General features: G+C 35.4%; 3 protein-coding genes and 1 long non-coding RNA gene across 4 annotated transcripts; 3 read left to right on the top strand and 1 right to left on the bottom strand.

The window, feature by feature from the left end:
- Positions 1-81: 81 nt before the first annotated feature.
- Positions 82-3,139, bottom strand: LOC101888184 (medium-chain specific acyl-CoA dehydrogenase, mitochondrial). The gene is made up of 3 exons (XM_005181737.4): positions 2,982-3,139; positions 1,170-1,520; positions 82-1,109 (listed from the first exon to the last, which is right to left on the bottom strand). The coding sequence occupies exons 1-3, from the start codon at positions 2,997-2,999 to the stop codon at positions 222-224; spliced, it is 1,257 nt and encodes a 418-aa protein (XP_005181794.1). The 5' UTR covers positions 3,000-3,139; the 3' UTR covers positions 82-221.
- On the top strand, positions 1,514-11,361 carry LOC131806938 (uncharacterized). Its single transcript, XR_009344235.1, has 3 exons — positions 1,514-2,584; positions 2,829-2,896; positions 11,216-11,361. It is a non-coding gene; the product is annotated as an uncharacterized LOC131806938 (long non-coding RNA).
- Positions 11,362-13,402: 2,041 nt separating this feature from the next.
- On the top strand, positions 13,403-21,784 carry LOC101888354 (Gap junction alpha-1 protein). The gene is made up of 2 exons (XM_005181738.4): positions 13,403-14,225; positions 20,801-21,784. The coding sequence occupies exons 1-2, from the start codon at positions 13,778-13,780 to the stop codon at positions 21,694-21,696; spliced, it is 1,344 nt and encodes a 447-aa protein (XP_005181795.1). The 5' UTR covers positions 13,403-13,777; the 3' UTR covers positions 21,697-21,784.
- On the top strand, positions 15,529-19,400 carry LOC131806936 (uncharacterized). Its single transcript, XM_059131869.1, has one exon. The coding sequence runs from the start codon at positions 16,141-16,143 to the stop codon at positions 19,273-19,275; it is 3,135 nt and encodes a 1,044-aa protein (XP_058987852.1). The 5' UTR covers positions 15,529-16,140; the 3' UTR covers positions 19,276-19,400.
- Positions 21,785-24,103: the final 2,319 nt, after the last annotated feature.

Raw genomic sequence — 24,103 nt, 5'->3', positions numbered from 1 at the left:
TTGGAAAAAGGTGCTAGGAATTCTTCTGACTGTGGAATTTCTTCTTTTGAAAGAAATTGCTTTCGAAATTAAGTACAATACTTTTAATAATATTATAAAATTTTATATTAATCGATTTTAACAACTTATTTATACACTGTATAATAAAAAAAGTAAAAGCCACAGATGGTACTTCTTACAATACATGTTAATAACTAGATTTGAACCTGACAAGTTTAGTCTCATTGGGATGACTGTTTGGCTGCCTCAAACATGTTTCTTGAAATGATAAGACGCTGAATTTGGGATGTCCCTTCATAGATTTGATAGATCTTGGCATCACGCATCAATTTTTCTACAGGATATTCAGTGTTGAAACCATTTCCACCAAAGATTTGGACGGCATCGGAAGCAATTTTATTGGCCATATCGGCAGCATGACATTTGGCGATTGAAGCATAGTAACTGTTACGGCGACCCTGGTCGACTTCCCATGCAGCCATACGATATGCAAGACGACCGGTTTCTACACCAATAGCCATGTCGGCGAGCATGAATTGCACAGCTTGATGGTAGGCGATGGGAACACCAAATGTTTTACGTTCCAATGAGTACTTGAGTGCCTCGTCCAGGCAACGTTGTGCTAAGCCAACAGCGCCTGCAGCCACAGGAGCACGAGTTTTATCGAAGGTGCCCATTGCAATTTTGAAACCAGCTCCTTCGCCAATGAGTACGTTTTCTTTTGGTACGCGGACATCTTCGAATGTAATACCACGAGTGTCAGATGCACGTTGACCCATATTCATTTCTTTGCGACCGGGGGTTAGGCCGGGAGTATCGCGCTCAACAATGAAACCGGTAAAAGCCTTGCTAGCTGGGCATTTGGGGTCGGGATTTGTGCGGGCCAAAACGAAATACCAGTTGGCAACTCCACCATTTGTGATCCACATTTTTTGTCCATTAATAACGTATTCGTCACCCTTCTTTTCGGCGCGAGTCTTAATACCGGCGACATCCGAACCAGCACCGGGCTCTGTGACACAGTAAGCGGCAACCAGAGGCTCCTCAATTAGACGACCTAAGTATTTCTTCTTTTGTTCTGTGTTGGCGGCGAGAATAATTGGGGTTTGCTAAAATGCGCATGAAAATAGTAAGTACAAGTCGTTTTTGTGCCTGTTGATAATACTTACGCCCAAGGAACTAGCTTCCAAAGCGGTCATGATACCAGTGCAACCGTATGCCAACTCTTCAGCGATCAAACAAGTTGTGAAGTTATCCAGACCCAGGCCACCAAATTCTTGGGGGATATGATTGTTCATGAGGCCCAATGACCATGCCTTTTTGACAATATCCCAGGGGTATTCCCCGGATTTGTCGTATTTAGCTGCAACGGGAATAATTTCCTCACGGGCGAACTTGCGGGCCATGTCCTGCATTTGTTTTTGCTCTTCAGTAAGACCAAAAGATGGCCCGGTTGCAGAAATGTGCGAAACAGCGGCATAATTACGTCTGCCCAATTGGCGCACCGAACTGCCGGCAATCTGAAAAAAGGAATTTGTTTTGGTTGTGTTCAAAGAAGTCTTTAAAAGGCAACTGAGTACAAAGTTAACATTTGTGGTATAGGGTCTCCGTGCTGTTCATTGCGAAAGTTTTATTACTTTATTGTGACTTCTGACTGCTTCTTTCAGAATTCTATACTTCACGAGATAAATACCTCCAAAAAATTTGCTTTGCCTAATCACTTTAAAGTATTCTAAATAATAAAATTTGTAATAATGCTAACGAGGCCCGATTTCTCTTATTACAAACCATCTAAATGTTAAGCGGGGTAAATTTCAAGAATTTCGAGAAAAGGAATTCCGATATACCTTATTGAAATTCAGCAAATATATATTTTTTTTAAATTAAAAGGTAATAAACATATTCGTTACATGAAGAAAAATAATCTATTTTGTTGTTTTAATAAGCAATATTCAAAGGCTACAATGATGTACAATTATATATTCGCGTTCAAGATCCCAAGAGGTATTTTTGGTAATATGATCGTTGAGGGTGTCCTAAACCATACAAAAGAATGATCTATAGTAGGAATTAAAATTATTTATGCAAGTAAAATCCTTTCCATGGTAAAAAGGATATAAATTCATTGAAAATTAGAAAAATATATGGTCGAATATAAGACAGCAAATCATGAATTGTAAATGCAGGCTGGAAGAGTATCATTCCTTAAAAAAAGTAAATAAATCGATCAAAGGGTAAAATATAAACATCAAAATATATGATTGATAAGGAAACAATCACAATAGTAATAATGCAAAATCACGCGTCACAACATATGTATGTACGTATTCATACATACATTGGTATCTAATATAAAATAATTCTGCAAAACAGACACACACAAATATGTATGTACATTGATGCCAGGGTCAAAGTACAAAGTTATGAAGAAACATTTGCGAAATTTTTGACTTGAAATTTAGAATACAAATCGAATTAGCAGATAATAGCACAAAAATTAACAACAATCGAAAAGGTGCCTATAACTAAGCAGACACTATTATTAAAGGAGTTCAAAAATAATATAAAAATAAGATTGATGCCTGTAAGTAGTACAACGTCAGCATTTTCTTGAACAAAGCAACTGTTAATCAATTCAGATGGGAATTTTATACCGACCGGTGCAAAATTGATAAGATCATTACAGTTGATTTAATTACATTTTTGTTCCACTTTTAAAATTCCCTATCTATTCGGAGTGATCGGCGATTTACACATTTTTTTCAATCATATGCTTATATGCTTGTACATTCTACTAAAATACAAATATATTTTTGTCCCACTTTCAGTTTCAAGTTGAATTCACGATGGTCTTAATTTACACACACATATACGTTTGCTAAAATATTGCACGTAGGTACGTACATATGTATTATGGTTTTTGTTTTTAATTTGCACTGTTTTTCGTACTTTCTTTTATATTTTTACTGTTTCTTACTCACTTTATACAAGAGAGACATTTTTGTTTTTATTTGGCCGTGTATCAACCGTCCGCACTCGCTCGCTGCTTGTTTTCGAATGGAGCTGCTTGACTAGCCCCAAACTCATTTGAAATTGCGGCATATTTGTTATCAATTGGACATTGGACCCTCATTGGCTTCTCTTTGCATTAAACAATGAGGCACAGTGACGAACAAAATATGTGCGACCAACATTTTATATATCAAAGGGATGTTGTTAGTTTAATTGTTAAGTTTTTTACCCTGCACCATGTTCAAATTTGACTCACGACCAAATCGGCTATTCTCATAATTCGTAATGATTCGAATTTTATCTGAAAAATGTTTAATGAACATAGGGACAATAGACCTTTTCATTCTAAAATAATTTATTTGTGCAAAAAAATTAATTATCTCATAAAATAATTTGTTATTATTTCATAACCAACTGTCCATGGTAGAAGAATATAGGCAGGCGCATCGACACAGCTGCTGGGACAATGAACTGTCAAATCAATTTTGGAATTGAAAATGTTAAATGAAAAATTATTTAAATTTGAAAAAAATGTTGCAAAACGCTTATTGTAATAACCTTCGAATGACGCCGTATAAGAAAACATATAAAAATCTATTTATTTTTGAAGAAACATTTAAAATTGTTTGACATATCAATGTCCCCAACTGTTTTTTTTTTCTACCATGCAACTGCCGAACAATGTGCGACCAACATTTTATATATCAAAGGGATGTTGTTAGTTTAATTGTTAAGTTTTTTACCCTGCACCACGTTCAAATTTGACTCACGACCAAATCGGCTATTCTCATAATTCGTAATGATTCGAATTTTATCTGAAAAATGTTTAATGAACATAGGGACAATAGACGGTGCCGTGTCATAATTCCCACGGACATAGTCCATACTACAATTATGGGGATTATGACCGTTTTTTTCAGTCATAGCCCCCGTAATAGAATGGGAATTATGTCCAAAAATAAAATCGGCCATAAGAGTAACGGACATAAACCCCATTATGTATGGGGTAGGCATTTTTAATCTAATTACGGCAAAGTATTTTTTTCGTGGGAAAATACCCGGTTATTCGACTCGAAAGTTCGGATACAAATGGAAACAAGTCAAAAATGAACCCATTATGGGATATAATGATCCATATACTTCATTATGGCCTACACTCTTGCCTTTCCTAAATGCTGTCAAATGTGCAGCTATTTATGTAGTTCCAAAGATAGTGACAAATTGAAATTGAGGTTTTCTTCACTAATATGTATTCAACCTTTATAGATTTTTAAATAGCCGGCCTTAGGCCGGGGCTTGATATTTCTTCACCTGGGGTATGTCCAACACCGGCTACGCAATTTTATAACTTTTGTGGGTATGTCCAACATCGGCTACGCGATTTATAGCATTTTGAATCTTTATAACTTTTGAGGTTTTCTCTTCTGGGGTATATCCAACACCGGCTACACGATCCATAGCATTTCGAAACTTTATAACTTTTGTAAGTAGTCGGCCTTCAGCCGGGGCTTGGGGTTTTCCCTTCTGGGGTATATCCAATACCGGCTACGCGATCCATAGCTTTTCTAAACTTTATATCTTTTGTAAGTAGTCGGAATTAAATTTTAAAGCCAATATCTTCGGAACTACAAGAGATATCAATAAATATAACCTAAACTCATCTTCAGCCACGTTTTCTTCTCTTTCTCTTTTTTCCCAAATAAAGTTCGGACTTTATCGTCACATCAAACGGTCATACACCCCATGGGGATTATTTTTTATTATGTGAGTCATGTCCGTGCACCATAATAGACCATGTATAAATCGACTCTCATATAAAAACAAAAAAATTAATATGGGTATGTGCCTGTTTTTTTGGTACGAAGGAAATTTCAACATTTATTATCAATTTGGAGCCTGCTCATAAGATTCGAGGTTGTGTATCAATTTTACATATGATACGCCCAGCGTTGACCGAGTTTAAAAAAATCTTCTGTGGGAGGGAATCAGGCAAAACCATAATAATTAACAACAAACAAATTTAAGAGATAATCTCATTTACCAAATCGGTAATGGCATTTTTTTATTTTGGAGCTCATCCATGGTAGAATAATTCAGGTAACAGCAAGTGTTGTTGTACAACAAACGTAACAACAACCACACACAAATTTGTTTTTGTACGTAATACAAATGTGAGCGTTATACGTCCAAAAATTTAAACAAAACAATTGAATTTCAATAAATAATAAATATTTCGCAGTAGATACAAATAGTTTAGAAGTTTTATTGGCATTAAAAATACCTTTTCATTCTAAACTAATTTATTTGTGCAAAAAAATTAATTATCTCATAAAATAATTTGTTATTATTTCATAACCAACTGTCCATGGTAGAAGAATATAGGCAGGCGCATCGACACAGCTGCTGGGACAATGAACTGTCAAATCAATTTTGGAATTGAAAATGTTAAATGAAAAATTATTTAAATTTGTAAAAAAATGTTGAAAAACGCTTATTGTAATAACCTTCGAATGACGCCGTATAAGAAAACATATAAAAATATTTATTTTTGAAGAAACATTTAAAATTGTTTGACATATCAATGTTCCCAACTGTTTTTTTTTTTCTACCATGCAACTGCCGAACAATGATTTAGTAAGCAAACCACCTTAGTGTGAACATGACAAAAACTTTCGATTACAAAGATCAATTAAAATATGGTACAAAAAAAGGTAAGGTAAAACTACCAGCTGATTACAATTTTTTCTGAGGGTGCCCGACTTCTGCCAATTTTGTGTCTGTATTTATTGTTTTGAAAATTAAAATCATAATATTTTCAAAAACAATGATTGAAAAAAACGCACGAGCATTAAAACTATTAACCAGTTTTGCCATGTAATCGAAAGATTGATCAGTTTATATCATACTTGTGAATGAAAATCTATGCATTTCTTTAAATTTTCACAACAACTTGTTGCATATAATTTTGAATAATTTTGACAGGAAGCGGACATAGGATCAAGGCTGAATATCTGTAGTTTTACGAAGCTGTCTACCTCTTTATTGTACCATGGATTAACATACGACTCGATTCATGGTAGAAGAATATAGGTAGACGCGTCGACACAGCTGCTGGGACAATGAACTGTCAAACCAATTTTGTAATTGAAAATGTTGAATGAAAAATTATTAAAATTTGTACAAGTTCTTGAAAAATGAATATCATAACAACCTCCGATTGGCGTCGTATAAGAAAACTTATAAAAATCTATTTAAAAGTTTTTTGACATATCAATGTTCCCAAGAGTTGATGCATCTACCTGTATTCTTCTACCATGACACGATTCTGTAATCAAATAAACATTGCAAACATTGACCCGAGAAAAAATGTAACATCTGAACATAATCCATGAACTTTTACTTTATTTTTTTTTTAAATCCATGCTCTTCAAATGATATAATACAGTTCCTTACTCCAAAACATACCTTCCTCTTCTGCTTTGCGCTTGCTTTCCTTCCTCTTTTCCTCCTTCTGTTTATTAGATATTTGAGAGATTGTATCTCATTGGGACGCACACTAAATATGGGTCGTGTCATAATGACATCGATGTCGGCATAATGACGCCACGGAGGATCCATGTCTTTCTTCGATTCCATTTCCTTCTTCAGACTATTATAAAAACACTTTATGTTCTTGATGCATGTGGTTATCTCCTCTGGTGAACGATAGTAGCCATAGGTCCTTTCTTATGTCTTCTCTTTACAGCCCACTTTTGTTATCCCTTACTTTAGGAAAAGTGAAGGATAAAGTTCACATTATTGGGTTCTCATTATTACAGGTTTCATTTAAAATATAAGCATTTTTTAAAGAGATTTGGCTAGCCTTTTGTAAAAGTAACTGGTAGTCACTGCATTTTTTACAATGACATATTCATTTTAGTTTGAAAATAATAAACAAAACAAATTTGTAATTAATTTCGTGAAATAACTTTATAATTTAGTTCTTCAATATAAAATAAACGATTTGCGTTATTAATTTCTTTATTTAAATAAATGTTGCTGTTATTGTCATATTATCAATATAAAATATGGCAACATGAACGTTAAAAGATAAAGGGAAGTTGGTCTGGCCTTTCTATTTCTATTAAATGAGACTTGTAATAACGAAAAACGATTTATATGTCCGACAACATCACTTTTTTATCTATCGGAATGATGTAATAACCGGCCTATATGTACTTTACTCATGTATTTCACAACTGAAATGTCGTCCATGTATTGCACGATGCGTGTATCTTCTACGTATGGAAGTGAAGGATAAAGTTCACATTATCGGATTCTCATTATTACATCTTTCGTTTAAAGTATATGTATTTCTTACAGAGATATGGCAAGTTTTTTGTAAAAGTAACTGGTAGTCACAGGATACAGGTAGATGCATCAACGCTTGGAAGCATTGAAATGTCAAACAATTTTAAATGTTTTTTTAAATATAAGTATATTTTTATATGTTTTCTTATACGACGTCATTCGAAGGTTCTTATAATTCGTGTTTTTCAACAATTTTTACAAATTTAAATAATCGGCCTAATTACGGTTGTCGTTTCTATAGTCGTCGTTGACTTTATGTACAAGTCGCCCTAACTGTCGCTTCGATTCAAAAATGGTATTACGGTAAGTCACGGAAGCGACATCGATACTTTAATATAAAAGTTGGCAACAATTAAAAAGCGTTGGCAACACTCCCTTATTATTGACAAAATAAGATAAAATTTTGTTTATATTTTGAATTCTAATTTCGTCTCTTTCAGAAAAATAAAAAATATAGTGAAAAAATCGGATATTATAAATGCGTTACATATCTCAAGTTCAAGTGAGGATGAAGTGAGGATGTATTAGTAGTGCAGCAGCGAGTGCTAAGGCAGCAAACAAACATATTTGCATTGCCTGAATCTTGATTGTGTTGTTCCAAAAGTTTATACCTCCCTTTCAAGAGTTCAATAGTTTCTTCTTTCCTTGATGTCTTTTTATCATTGTTTTTTTCTGGGCGATCGAGAAGTTTGGGGTAGTTATATCAGTCTCGTCATCAACATTGTCCATTGGCTCATTTTCATGATCTATAACGTCTGTTATAATTATTTTTTTCCATATTTTTTATTCCAAGTGCACGACCTGGTGGATTCAGTAACTTTTGACACTGCATTACATTCGCGAAGAACTCCTCCCAAAGCGACAAAGTCATTTGCTTAAAAATACCACCTCCAGTGCTGCTGGTTTCACCTTATTGTGCACAATTGTTTTTCAGTTTTAAATTTTAAATTATTTCAAACGTAGAAGAACTTATGGTAAAATTAAGAAGGTAAAGTCCTTTCAAATAAGCATTCCCATCTCAGCATTTTCAGTAATTTACCTTGTCACATTTCATTACATTAAAACAGGTTTCCATCTCTGATTTGTGTATGTACAATGAATTAATAAATACAAATTTTGACAATAAGATGTTGTCAAATGAAAAATTTTTGAAAAAAATTTAAACATATGATTGCATGACTTTACCTCCTTGATTCTACCATGGAAGAACTTTAGAAAACTAACTAATAAAAATACCAAAAATAATTTTAATTTTGACATACTTTTTGCCAGTCTCTAATCGGTGACCCGTTTGCATTTAATTTTGTAGCAATGGATTCCAATCTGATTTAAAATTAGCTGGAAAATGGCCTTTGGTAAACCCTTTTGCCAAACATGTTTTTTTTTTCCAATTCGGAAACCAACATTTCAAATTGTTTTGCTGTTGTTAATTTCATGGTCAAATATCAAATACAAAAATGTTAAAATATCAACGTCGACTAAAAGAACAATATCGTCAAAATTTTTTACGGCGACAGATTTTCTTAAAAATCGACTTCACGTCGGCTGTTGTATCGACAATTATAATCGGCCCAATTACGGTTGTCGTTACTATAGTCGTCGTCGACTTTATGTGCGAGTCGCCCTCGCCGTCGCATCGATTCAAAAATGGTATTATGGTAAGGCATAGAAGCGACATCGACAGTTTAAAATAAAAGTTGGCAACAATTAAAAAAATGTTGGCAACACTTCCTTGTTATTGACAAAAAAATATATTTTTTTTTGGTATTTTGAATTCTAATTTGGACTCTTTCGGAAAAATAAAAAATATAGTGAAAAAAATGAAGATTATAAATGCGTTACATATCTTAAGTTCAAGTGAGGATGAAGAGAAGAATGTATTTGTAGTGCAGCGGCGAGTGTTAAGGCAGCCAACAAACATATTTGCATTGCCTGGCTCTTGATTGTGTTGTTCCAAAAGTTTACACCGCTCTTTCAAGAGTTCAATAGTTTCTGCTTTCCTTGGTGACTTTTTAACATTGTTTTTTTCAGCATTGTCCACTTGCTATAACGTCTATTACACTTATGTTTTCCTTATCTTCTATTCCAAGTGCACGACCTGGTGGATTCCATAACTTTTGAAACTGCATTATATTCGCGACAGACTCCTCCAAAGGCGACAAACTCATTTGCCTAAAAATGCCACCTCCATTGCTGCTGGTTTCACCCTTGTTGTGCACAAGTTTCTTTTTAGTTTTAAATTTTTAATCTTTCCAAACCTAGAAGAATTTTAGAAAACCAACTAATAAAAACATATAAAAATAATTTTAATTTTTACATACTTTTTGCCAGCCATCGGAGTCTCTAATCGGAGGCCCGTTTACATTTAATTTTGTAGTAATGGATTTCCAATGTGAATTAAAATTTGCTGGAACATGACCTTTGGTAAATCCTCAATCAATTCGGAAACCAAAAGTTCAAATTGTTTTGCTGTTGTTATTTTCATGGTCAAATATCAAATACAAAATGCTTACAATATCAACGTCGACTAAAAAGTACTATGTCGTCACAATTTTTTACGGCGACAGATATTCTCAAAAATCGACTTCACGTCGACTGTTGTATCGACAATGATAATGGCAACCATTTGTCGCTATCGACAAAAAACGACAACCCTAATATCATTATTGTCGCCTCGACTTCATTTTGCGACGCCGACGATAACCGTAATAGGGCCGAATAGCAATTATTTGTCGCTATCGACAAAAAACGACAACCCTAATATCATTATTGTCACCTCGACTTCATTTTGCGACGCCGACGACAACCATAATAGGGCCGAATTTTTCATTCAACATTTTCAATTCCAAAATTGGTTTGACAGTTCATTGTCTCAGCAGCTGTGTCGATGCGTCTACCTATATTCTTCTACCATGGGAAAGATGTAATAACTGGCCATTAAGTATTATATAACACATGGAAACATTCATGCATAATAAAAGTGACAGTATATATTTAACCCTTATAGCATGGTAGAAGAATACGGGTAGATGCGTCAACGCTTGGGAACATTGATATGTTAAAAAAATGTTAATGTCCTTTCGAATATAAGTAGATTTTTATATGTTTTCTTTTACGACGTCATTCGGAAGTTGTCATAATACGCGTTTTTAAGCAATTTTGACAAATTTAAATAATTTTTCATTCAACATTTTTAATTTCAAAATTGGTTTGACTGTTTATTGTCCCAGCAACAGTATCGATGCGTCTACCTATATTCTTCTACCATGCCTTATAGTCTGATAGCAGCTTTACTGAGTAAATGTTACTGGGAAAGTAAACGAACGAACCTACAATTGTGTATCCCATGGTACTATATTTACCTTGCCCTGATATCCATAAACGCTAATAACTGTGTAAGTCAAAGGGCATTTTAATTTCCACATTTATATTCGATTTGGAGCTTGCTCTTAAAGAAAGATTCGCCGATGTTATTTATCGATCTTAGATAAAAATGATACGCACAGCGTTGAGCGAGTTTACAAAAATCTTCTGTGACAAGGGAATCAGGCAAACCATAATAATTAACAACAAACAAATTTAAGAGGTAATCTCATTTACCAAATCGGGAATGACAATCTTTTTTAATTTGGAACTCATCCATGGTAGAATATACAGGTAGCAGCAGGTGTTTTTATACACCACACGTAAAAACAACCGCATACAATTTTTTTGTACATAACAATTAATTTTCAATAAATTATTTTAATTTCGAAAATATACATTTTTGGAATTTTGAGAATTAAAATTAAAATGTAGATGAATAGTTCTAAAAATATTTAATTTTAATGCATTCATATCATTTCCATTTTAGCTGTAGGTCCAAATCTCTCAACACTTCAAGCAATCGCTAGAAAATCGTGAAAAACAACATCTCTTTTAAATTAAAACCAAAAAAAAGTTTATACCTATTGTATCTCAAGAAATGAAATTTAATCATAAAACGTCAAATCGAATTTGACACGGTATGATTCGTAATTCATAGTAAAATAATTCCTTTTTTCAAAAATTTTGTTTGTTGATTTTAATGGGAATTTTAATAAAGTACATTAAATTCTCACTAATATGAATAGAATAAATGATTGTTTTTCTCCCAAAGATTTATTATATCAATAATTTTATAATTTTCATTCACGTTTTCAACTTTTTGAGTAAATGTTGACATTTTGAATATATTTTTGTATTTTTCTATTTTTAAATTCTGCTGGAGAGACACTTGTCAAACATTTTTTCTGTCAATACAAACATTTTGAAAATATTGCCTCTTTTGTTTGCAGTTTTCTGTGAAAATTTCAACTCGTGGACAAAATGCGTACCTCGGATGAGAGAGAAAACAAAATTTACTTTCGTTTGAATGTAAATACGCTATTCAACATTGTAGTTTTCATTCATAATTTTCAGTCTTCCCAAAATTTTTCAAAATTTCATTAAATTTTTCTATTTTCAATTTTTAAATGTCATAATTTATTTTTTCGATAAATGCTCTCATTTGTTAGGGATGGAACATATTTTTTCGTTGTTCTGAGAGTGATTTGATTTGAACAATGTACAAATATGAGTGTTCGCTCAGGAGATTTTGTGTGAAGAATTAAGTAGTTTTTTCATAGTTAAGGGTCAAACAACGAATAGAGAGCGAATCAAGTGCAGTGGAAACGCCACATTACGCAGGCCGAGTGACATATGCTATGTTCCAAAACCTGCAAGAATTTACTATTTTTACCATTTTGATCGATATCATAAATGGAAAATCGGTTATCGTGTTAACAATTTGTACCATGGTAGAAGAATATAGGTAGACGAATTGACACAGCTGCTAGGACAATGAACTGTCAAACCAATTTTGCAATTGAAAATGTTGAATGAAAAATTATTTACATTTGTACAAAATGTTGAAAATTCCGAACTATAATAACCTCCGAATGACGTCATATAAGAAAAAATATAAAAATCTACTTATATTTGAATAAACATTAAAAACTTTTTGACATATCAATGTTCCCAAACGTTGATGCATCTACCTGCATTTTTCTGCCATGATTTGTACACTCTTACAGTACTGGAACAGATATACATATACTTTTGCAAAATTAAAAATATTTAAATCGCAGAACAAGGTATAAACAAATAGATATTATGCAATATGCAAATATTATGGCTATGCAAATTGGAAGGAACAGCTTTTTATTGCGCCATGGCTTGGACAGCGTTACTTAAAATTCAAAGTATACGGTCGATATTTTTTACAACACAAGTAAAACACATGAATTCATATGAGTAAAACCCATGGTAGAAGATTGAAGAAAACAGGTAGTCGCTCGATACAGCTGCTGGGACAATTAACTGTCAAACCGATTTTGGAATTGAAAATGTTGAAATTTTACAACGCAATTGTTGGGATGTGTTAAGATTTGGTCCTGGCGTATTTGGTTAATACAGACGTTCAAAACATTTCACCAAAGTGGGGAATTTGAATATTTGTGTTCGTCGAATTTTAGATTGCGCCATGGTACAATAAGGAGGTATAACAGTTTCGTAAAACTACAGAAATACACCCCTGAGGCTATGCCCGCTTCCTGTCAAATTTACAATCAACAAGTTGTTTACATTTACTATACATTTTTCCGCATATTTAAATTGAGTTAAATAGCGCGAAAAAATGAATGGAATGCCTGAATTTTCTTTCAAAAATATGATCTAAACTGATCGATCTTTCAATTCCATGGCAAAATATGCGAATAGCTTTAATGTGCATCCCGCAATTTACGTTTCTTCCAATCATTAATTTTGAAAATATTTTGTCTTTGTTTTTCAAAACAATAAATACATACACAAAATTGGCAGAAGTCGGGCACACTGAAAAAAAAAATCAGGTAATCAAGGTAGAGCTAACACCTTACCTTTTTATTGTACCATGGATTGCGCTGTGATATTTATTTTGGCAATCAGCTGATCATTTAATTTGGTTATGACAGCTTTTATATTTCGCAATAAAATTAGGTCTCACTACTCAGAACGTAAACAATAACATCTGTATATGACGTACACATTTTATTTGTTTCCTACAGAGAAAATCTATAAAATTCAGTTGTTTCGATCTACCAAAGAGATTGCAATTAACGACTTCATTACCCTATAATTTCTCTATTATCAGAAGAACAGCCCTTGATATCAAACTACTCAACATCCGTTGTGCATTAAACGCATCAACGGAGATACCCGTATTACGCCGTTGACAATTTTCGTAAAAATGTAGTAGTCGTCCTAATCGGTTCTGTAAATGTTCGTGTGAAACGACACCGATTTCACAAAGAGAAAAAGTTGAGTGCGCTTGATTTATTCCATCTTGCAAAGAAAATTATAGACAATCTACGTTGATATGGATAAGCTAAAAGTAAAGGTGATTGGAGTTTTGAAGGAACGCGAATCGAAAGTGAATTATACCAACGACACTGGCCTGAAGATTGCGGCGACAACAATACCCAGTCAGCGACAGCAATTACAACAGCAGCATCAGCAACCTATAAGAATGTCGGCATTAGATATCTCGGGCATACTCAACTGTCGAAGAAGAATGGAATGGACAAAGGAATGGTTGAAAAAGTATCAACACGAGTTCCTAAACAAGGAGAATTTACGAAAAGACTTGCTTTTTCGCAGTAACGAAGTGTATCACATCAATCACTTCTTTAGCATTACAGAAAAACAGTTTCGACACCTAGTCAACATCCTGGAACCTCTTGTAATGGTGTTAGAGCCCCATAGGAGGAAGAAGCCGTTCAGTGCCGAAGAACGGATTGCCATAACACTGAAATATCTGGCTACGGGTAAGCAATAATTGTTTTGTAAAATTGTCACTGAATCCAACAGGAACCTAAAAATGGGAAGATATAATTCTAATACTATCTTGAAACTGTTCAAAAAACAAGCTATATCAGTATCTATTTGTTTAAAATTCCGAAAACCAGATTGCATTGTTATAGAGATCTATTACGAAAATAGGCCGATAAGTTATTGATTAAAAAAGAAAATACAATATTTAGTAAAGGTATTTACAATATATATATTTTTTTTAATTAAAAATATTTTTTTTTTTTCAAGATCAAACAATTGTAATTTTTAGTTTACAAGTTTTGTTAATGGCCACAACTCGGACTGTTTAGAAATGTCGGAAGTCTTACTAGTCGGCCACCTCATACCTTAAGACACTGTTACGAACGGTACGACTTGTTAACTAAGAACGTGTATGAGCGTAGGCAAATCCTCCGTATTTTGTAATTGTTTTGTTGTTCTGCTAGTGCGAAGAATTGAATCAACGACCTCAGATTTTTTAATCGGACGTACCATTTTTTACAGAATACTTTCTCCTTAAAAGTTCATAAAATGGGTTTGTATGTCGTTTGTTGAACCCAGATTATGTTCAAAGTGGTCGCACTTGGTCTGGACTTAAATGTCCTTCGTACTAAAGAAAGAAGCACACCCCTATTAACTTTTTTGCTTTTATTTGTGAGTCGATACATGGTCTATTGTGGTGCCCGGACATAACTCACATAATAAAAAGTGGGAATTATGTCCGCTTCCCAAACGGGCATAATCTCATTTTGGAGTATGCCCGTGTGATGTGGCGATTAAGTCCGAACATTTTTCGGAACGAAGGAAGAAAACAAGGCTTAAGGTGAGTTTAAGGCATATTTGTTGATATCTCTTGTAGTTCCGAAGATAGTGACTTTAAAATCAAAGGCCGACTATTTATAAAAGATATAAAGTTTTAAAATGCTATGGACCGTGTAGTCGGTGTTGGACATACCCCAGAGAAGAATATCTCAAACCCAGGCAGAAGTGCGGGAACTTACAAAAGTTATAAAATTTAGAAAAACTATGGATCGCGTAGGAGAAAATATCAAGCCCCGACCGAAGGCCGGCTATTTAAAAGCTATGAAGCTTAAATACATATTAGTGGAGAAAATCTAAATTTCAATTTATTACTAAAATCTTCAGAACTATAAGAAATATTAGCACATTTTACAGCATTTTGGAAAGGCAAGAATGTAGGATATGGTGAAGTATTGTCGACATTTTAGGGGGTTTTCAGAAAGTTCCGGTACAAAAATACTTATTTCCTTGTGTCAACTATCAAAATGAGTTTATGAGTCAGTCGTCGTTGAGCATTGACCGAGAGCGGACGCATCTAAGGAGCGTAGAGCATATTACATTTTAAACTTTGTATTTATTCCCAGAATTACTTTTATTTTTAAATAAAAACCATCTTGACAGAATCAGAAGTGGGATAAGAACAGAAATCTACAAGGAATTTCATCATTTTGGATAAGAATTGCAGAAAAATACTCAAAGAGCTGAGAAACTAAGGCGTCAAAGTGATGTAGTAGTGAAGAGCTCAATGCAAAGCAACAACGACGACCAAAGGAGAAACCACGCAAAGGCACCTAAACTCAAAAGTTCGAGTGAGTTTAGTGAGAGTGTGTAACGTGCTCAAAGAGAGCAAAGGAGAAAGCATCAATCAAAGGAGAATGTACAAAGGTATACTCAAAAGTGTGAGTGAGTAGGACAACGATAGTACATCAAGGAGATTGAAAGCAAGACATAAAGAGGGGAACCCCGAAGAAGAAGTTTAAAAAGGGAAAAGTTAACGTATATTTTTAGGGCGTGCGGCTTCTAAAAAAAAGGAATAGTTCTAGATTTGCTGAAGTAACGAATTAAAAAGGAAAATTCACAAGGAAAAGTATGAAGGTGAAAATAAGTTCGTTAAAGGTTGCGGAGCTAGACAAATTATTACTGGCAAGAAGCTTACCACGAACAGGAAATAAGTCCGAGAAAATTGCTAGACTCATGGCTTGCAATGGAAATGACGAAGTGGAAGTTGAAGATTCAGAGTCACAGGAGGATTTCCATGGATTTGATGAAGCTGAGACGGGTGATGATTCTCTAACAAGTCAAATGCGAGAGCTAAAGGATATAATGTTGACTCTAGCAAGAAGTGTGCAACAGTTAACAACACTTTCAACAGAAAGGGCTATTACGTCAAATGCAGGGTTAAATTCAAGGGATACAGAACAGCAAGTTCCAGCTGAAGTAATATCAAGACAATCTGGTTCCGGAACATCTGGTTGTTTAAAGGATTACATAGTAATGATACCAGACTTCGATCCAATTAAAGGAAATGTTACATCAGTCCAATTCATTGACAAGGTTGAAACGTTGCAAAGGCTTCATGGATGGTCAGATGAAACAACTTTGTTTGCAGTTCATCATAAAATGAGTGGTGTTGCTAAAATGTGGATAGATGCTTTACCAGTGGTTGAAACATGGAAAGAGTTCAGACAACAATTTTTAAAGGATTTCCCAAGTCGAGTAAGTGTTGCTGACATTCATCGTGAACTTATAGCTAGGAAACGAAACTCGAATGAGTCTTTGGTGGAATATTATTACGCAATGTTGGCCATAGGGAAAAGAGGAAGCGTAGATGAGGCATCAATACTGTCGTACATCATAAATGGTCTCAATGATAGCAGCTTAACAAGAACACTTTTAGCTATGAACCCGCAGACATGTAGTGAATTATTAAGGTCGTTGGAGAATTTGACCATACAAACGTATGCAAGGAAGCAAACAAAGAATGACGAGGATGACAAAACCGTAAGTGTCTCAGGTGGAGCGCCAACCAAGGGAGTAAAATGTTTCAATTGTAACAGGTTTGGGCATATCTCAACTAGTTGCCCACAACCATTGAAGAAGCCGAAGTGTAGTAAATGTGCAAAGATTGGTCACGATGCATCGCAATGCAAAGGTAAAGGTACAACTGTGGCAGCAATGACAGAAGAGTCTAAGGATTACTGCCCACCGGTTATGAAAGATGTTACGGTCAATGGTAAGACATATGAAGGTTTTGTGGACACTGGAAGCGACTTTACCTTAATGCGGAAAGCTGTAGTTCCAGAGGGTTGCGATATGGAAGTAACGTCAAAAAGAATGAAAGGTTTTGGTGGATCTATTGTTGAAGTGGTGGAAATGTTTGAGGCTAACGTTGTCATCGACGAGGAGAGTTTAATGACTACCATTTATGTAGTGCCGAATGACTTGATGCGATATGACGTTCTCTTAGGAAGAGACGTATTGTGTAAGAAGCAAACAAAACTTACAATTGAGCATGGTGTCTTGAAAGTAAAGTCAACAATGCCAAGTACATTTAATGTCGGAGAAAGTCTGGATGAGCATCAAAAGGAAAAATTAGACCAAATACTGTCGTCATTCAAGGACTGTTTTGCTGAAACCCTTGAAGACCTTGGAAAGTGCTTCAATATTGTCACAGATTGCAATTCCATAGCAACAACAAAGGCGACGTCTCCATTACCCCCTCGTATAGCTAGATGGTGGTTTAAATTGCAGGAGTTTGATTTTACCATTACTCATCGCTCAGGTGCCAAGATGACTCACGTGGATGGGATGAGCAGAAGTCCAACGTTACCATCAAGTCAATCCCGAACAGTAGCGGAAAATGTTCTGGCACTCACAACGAACATTAACGACTGGGTCTATCAACTACAAATGTCGGATAAGAAGCTGAAACACATCTTTGAAGTTCTCAATGGTAATTTGCAAAACGAGGCAAATGAAATTAAGCAGATCAAAGCGGACTATGTAATAGAAAATGGGAGGCTATTTCGCAAAGTCAACAATATGAAACGTATGGTGATTCCAGAAAGAGTCCGGTGGCGAATAACTAAGGCTTGTCATGATGATTTGGGACACTTCGGTGAAGAGAAAACTCTCCAAAGGCTTCAACGTGATTTCTGGTTCCCGAGAATGAGACGTTATGTAAAATCATACATTCAGTCATGTCCGGAATGCTGCTACAACAAGGTAAAAGGAGGCAAGGCAGAGGGTGAACTACATATTGAGGAAGTCCTACCAATTCCATTCAGAAGTATCAACATCGACCACATGGGTCCCTTCCCAAAAAGTAAGAAAGGAAATCAATATGTATTCTTGATTGTCTGTTCGTTCAGTAAGTACACCATTATAAAGCCAACCAGGAATACAAAGACTGCTCCGGTTATAACAGCGCTGCGAGAAGTTATGTCGATTTTCGGACAGCCACGAAGAATTGTATCGGATAAGGGAACGGCGTTCACGTCTAAAGAATTCCAACAGTTTGTGGAATACAACGGAATACAACATGTACAAACAGCAGTCCGAACACCAAGAGCCAATGGCCAAGCCGAGCGGATCAACCAGACAGTTTTGAATGCGTTGAAATGTCTAGTAGGTGATACAAAAGAATGGGACACTGAGACAACGACGATACAGTGGAGTATTAACTCGCAGCTGAATGCGACTACAAAGTTCAGTCCAAATGACTTAATATTCAACTTTAGTCTCAGAGATGTCAGTTACAATAGAATTATCCAGGCGGTTGGTGATGAAGAAAGAGAGAATTTCGATGTTAGGGTAATTCAACAGCAGGCTGTTGCTAACATCCAGAAACAAAAGGAAAAATGGAAAGCAAGATTTGACAGCCGTCATTCCAAGCCAACTCAGTACAAGGAAGGCGATTTGGTGGTGATAGACACGGTACCGCAGCCTACAGGAGAATCGCATAAGTTGGATGCGCGGTATAAAGGACCATACATCGTCACGAAAATTATCGGAAACGATCGTTATCTGGTAGAGGATCTGCCGGATTTAAGTTTGAAGCAAAGGAAATATTGCGGTGTTATGTCGACCGATCATATGAAGCCCTGGTGCTATGGTGATCCAAGTCTCGAAATCGAAGATAAAGATGAGTCTGATGATGTTTCGCCCAGGAGGGACGAAGAGTCAGGAGAGGCCGAATTGTCAACTATCAAAATGAGTTTATGAGTCAGTCGTCGTTGAGCATTGACCGAGAGCGGACGCATCTAAGGAGCGTAGAGCATATTACATTTTAAACTTTGTATTTATTCCCAGAATTACTTTTATTTTTAAATAAAAACCATCTTGACACTTGTATTGCTTTGGAACCTGTTCAGACAACCCCGTTTCCATAAGCTTGGAAATATGAAACCCATCTTGTACATATCATAACCGAATTTTGCATCCGAACTTTTGAGTCGAATAACTAACCGGGTATTTCCCCCACGAAAAAATACTTTGCCTAATTAGGTTAAAAATGCCTAACTCAAAATGGGTTGCGGATATAAACGCAATCGTTTTAATAGTAACGGACGTAATACCCATAATTATGGGGATTATGTCCATTACTATTATAGCCGATTTTTTTTACATAATCCTTCTTACTTTAATGGGGGTTATGTCATAATTCTTAATGTTGATATACAGGGTGAGATGAAAAAAAAATGCAACTAATTTCAGACTATGTCATTTCTAAGACAATCGCCCGGCATCTGTATTGTTGACAAGCGTACAAAATCATTTTTCAGAAAAAAAGCTCTTTTTTCAATATTTGCCGAATGGAATATTGCGATATGTTCAGCTCACGAACCATTTTTCGGCCACTGCGACGCAGGTTTCGATCAAGTCGCTTCTTTACTTTTCAAACCATTTCTACTGATTTTGCTGTTTTCTTCCGTTAACTTCCTTGACGTCGGACTACGCTACCAGTATCACGGTAATGAGCTATGGTGCGAGACACAAAAGATTTATTCACATTTAAATACTGGAGTGCTGTAAATATAGCCACTTTTTGTTTTCCAGCCAAATATAATGAAATCATACTATCACGCTTGAATTCCACCACAAATAACTTTTTTCTAGAAAATTCTCACCAAAATGCTTTTGTACGCTTGTAAACAATATAATGAGCTGTTACTGGAATAATTTTAACAGCTGTCGGACGAGTGGCTTAGAATTGACACCAGTCTGAAGTTGGTTGCAGTTTTTTCGTCTCACCCTGTATAACAATTGTATGACCTTTCAAAACTATAAATTTCTACATCTTTATTAGTTAGTAGATTTTAAGAGATGGGCCTGGGGAAGTTGTATTAATATAGGCTAAGTCGAATTCCAGGTAACGCTGTTAAATTTCAACACAGTGTAAAATGTTTTAAGATTATTTTGTACATATTTAGCTCCCAGATTAATTTTTCATCCGATTTCGATCGAACATTACAAATCTCAATGGGTCTTAGAAAAACTTCTCTCGTTGGCGTATTCGTTTTAGAAGAAGCATTTTTTTTTCTAACGGACCAGTTTTATTTTTATTTTATTCCCACACAAGGCTTTGATGTGGCTCATATAAATGTGTAAATTAGGATGCTTCATTGATTTTCAATAGAGTGTTGGGTTTATTTTTATTCATCTTGATTATAGATAGATAAACATGTATGCCCATTGTAAGACACAAATGTATATTTCTAAAAATAAATGTTGTATTTTTATTTTACAGGCGAAGTAAATTCGTGCCGTAATTATTGTTTCCGTGCATCCAAACCAGTTATAATCAAGATGATTGCAGATATTTGCGAAAAAATATATGAATTATTAAAAGACGAATACGTTTCCTTGCCAAAAACCGACGAAGAATGGATTAACGTCATTGGAGGCATGCAAAAATCTCAGCAGATATCAAATTGCTTGGGCCATTTAATAATGCGGCAAGTGGTTTTCCACGCAGCCAACCACCAACCGGCTAAGCCACGTGCTATTTTATGGGATGATGGAGAGGATAAAAGCTGTTCCAGACAACCGCCACTAATATTAACGGCAATAGTGGATGGCAACTACAATTTTTTGCATTTGGATGTGGAAAAAACCAAAGCAAAGTTTTACGATGAAATTTTTGAAAATTCCAAAATTCGAACACTCATTGAAGAGAACACCATGCTTATTCCTGCTGTTGTCAAAGATGTCAATGGTAGCTGTAGATCGTATTCATTTGCCAGCAGCTATTCACTGCCAGAAAAGCACTACTTGAAAGCGATTTCGGAGTTAGAATTCAGTGCAATCAACAACACTGAGACAAATGATGCATTGTGCATGCTGACTAACATGTTTCCTGTGTTGGGCCAACCACTGCGACTTGGCGAAACAGAGGCGCAAAAAATCATTCTTGGTAGTGTAGCACTGTATAATTATTTGCGAAAAACCAATCAAGAATATTGTAAACTTACTGAAAGAATCGTAGTAGGTTCGTCTATTAAAGTCAACACGAACGAAGACGATGTTGATGACGAGTGTATACTAATTGAACAAGACGAATTTTCTCCGAACGTGTCCGATTCCACATGTTTTAAAACTTTAAGAAAACAACGTGGGGATATTCCAGCTGGTTTGGAATGGTAACTACAATCATTTTTACAATTACTACTGTAGTTGCGTGCACCTGTCTGATTTAAATAAATAAGATAAAAGAAAAACAAAATTAACTAAATGGTGAATTGAATTTTTACTCGACATAAATCATAAACAGGATTAAAGGTTCTCTACCAAAAACAAGTTTTCAAAGAAACATATATTTATTTAAAATTTCTATTATTAAAAAATAAAGCAAAATAAAATGCCTGAAATCAAAAGACGTATTGGAAAGTATGGAGATTTGGAGAAGATTGGACTTTCTTATAATTACATTTCAACTGATTTGTGATCAATTAGATCTTAATCAAATAAATTTGAAATTGAATTATTTGTGAGCTTATAAGGTGTTTTTGTTGCGTAATAAACTAACAGTATTTCAAATAAAAAATTAGATTTATACTCACATTCAAGTTTTTATATTGACGCGTACAGTATTCCAGTTAATAATGGTAAGTACAAATTATGAAAACGTTCTATTATCAAATATAGTAACCTAGCAGCCCGTCCGGCCAGTATCCCAATGTTGTCTACTGAGATATGTGATAATTTGAAGAAAATGTTAAAATGTGCTTCATTTAATACAGACAAAAATATTGGTAAGGGAAAAGTTACAGGAAAATCGAACATTTATATCCAGTTTTATGCGAAATTATAAATTCCATATTCATCTCAGGTTTCTGGTTGATAGAAATATTTAGATATAGTAAATTGTAAAAAATCGCCGATTTGATTCGCAAGTTAAGACAGATAAAATATTAAAAATTGTGTCTCTTTGTGGATGAGATGCCAGAAGGGGCTCGCAGATATATATCATCTTTACAACAGACCTTGTGTTGAAAGAATATTAAGATGTACGAAATTTAAATGAAATCGGATGTTAATTTCGCTTTTTATGATCGATTTGGTTATTTAAATGTTTGGCCTTTTGTGGGGGAGGTACCAGAAGAAATGGCACGATCTCTATAATCTTTGTAACAGATCTTGTGTTGATGAAAATATTCAGATGTAAAAAGTCTCAATAGAAACGGAAGTTAATTTCGCGTTTATATGATTCATGGATTATCAAAATTTTGACACTTTGTGGGGGAGGTACCAGAAGGAGTGGGCCGATATATCCTATCCTAACACCAGACCTTGGGTTAATAAAAATATTGGTATGAAAATTGAAGACAATCGGGCTCTTACTTTACTTTTTATAAAAGTTATAATTATTTAAAATTTTGAACCTTTATGGGGGAGGTACTTGATGGAGTGGAACGATATTGTCCATTTTCGCACCTAACCTAGCACTAATGCAAACATTAGGATTTGCAAAGTTGGAAAAAACCGGATTATCATTTCTCTTTCTGTGCAGAAAATATTTTTTTTTTTGAAAAATTCGACCTGTGTGTGGGGATATATGAAATTTTAGGACAATCGGATTCTTACATCCCTTTCTATAACAGTTGTAATTATTCAAAATTTTGACCCTTTGTGGTGGAGGTACTTGATGGAGTGGACCGATATTGCCCATCTCCGAACTCGATCTAAGTTTGACAAAAGTATTTCGATGTACCAAGTTTTGACCAAATCGGATACTCCTTTTAAGAGTTGTCGTGTGCACCAGACGGACGGACAGACATCGCTAGATCGACTCCAAATGTTCTGAAACGGATTTGGTCGAAACAGACCTAGACACTGTCATATAAGCCTTTCACAACAACACCTCAATCCCACGGCGACCGGTTCTATGTACCGGATTGACTCGGAGGCACATATCTCCGACCAGGGGCCGCCAACCCAGCAAATACATGTTCGTGTTCGTCCATTTTTCTGATGTGGGAGCAACATTACCCGGAATGTTTGCTCCGTATTCTCTTGGTCCGAGCCGGGATCGAGACCAACCCCGGACCATGGTTCTGCTCCGTTTGTCGTAATCGCATCCACCACAGATCGGTTTCGGTGAGATGCAACGGATGCATGGAGTGGGTGCATTTCCGGAATTGTTCCGGCCTAAACCGGATACAGGAGTATAGCGATAGGGACTACATTGCTTCCTGCTGCGTCAATGTAGACCCCAGTGAGTCTTCATCTTCGGCGTCCTCATCGTCGTCGCAATATGAGACTCCCCCGCAATCTCCTCAACAGCAACCTACGCAGCAGTTGACGCCACTCATTGCTGTTCAGGTTCCGGATAATGCATCATTTCTCCAATTTAATTGTGATGGTCTCAGAGGTAAGATTAACGAAATTGTAAGCTTTATGAGTCGGAAGAACATCAAGGTCGCAGCGATCCAGGAGACGAAGCTGAGTACCACCTGCAGGCTTCAAAGTTGTGATGTATACAACGTACTGAGGAAGGATCGCTCCAGAGGTGGAGGTGAGCTTGACTCTAGTGACCCGTACATGGAATGTA

This window comes from Musca domestica, unplaced genomic scaffold, assembly GCF_030504385.1.
Source record: "Musca domestica strain aabys unplaced genomic scaffold, Musca_domestica.polishedcontigs.V.1.1 9, whole genome shotgun sequence".
NCBI lineage: Eukaryota > Metazoa > Arthropoda > Insecta > Diptera > Muscidae > Musca > Musca domestica.
Note: the sequence above shows the minus strand (reverse complement) of the source record. Positions and strands in the feature narration are given on the sequence as shown.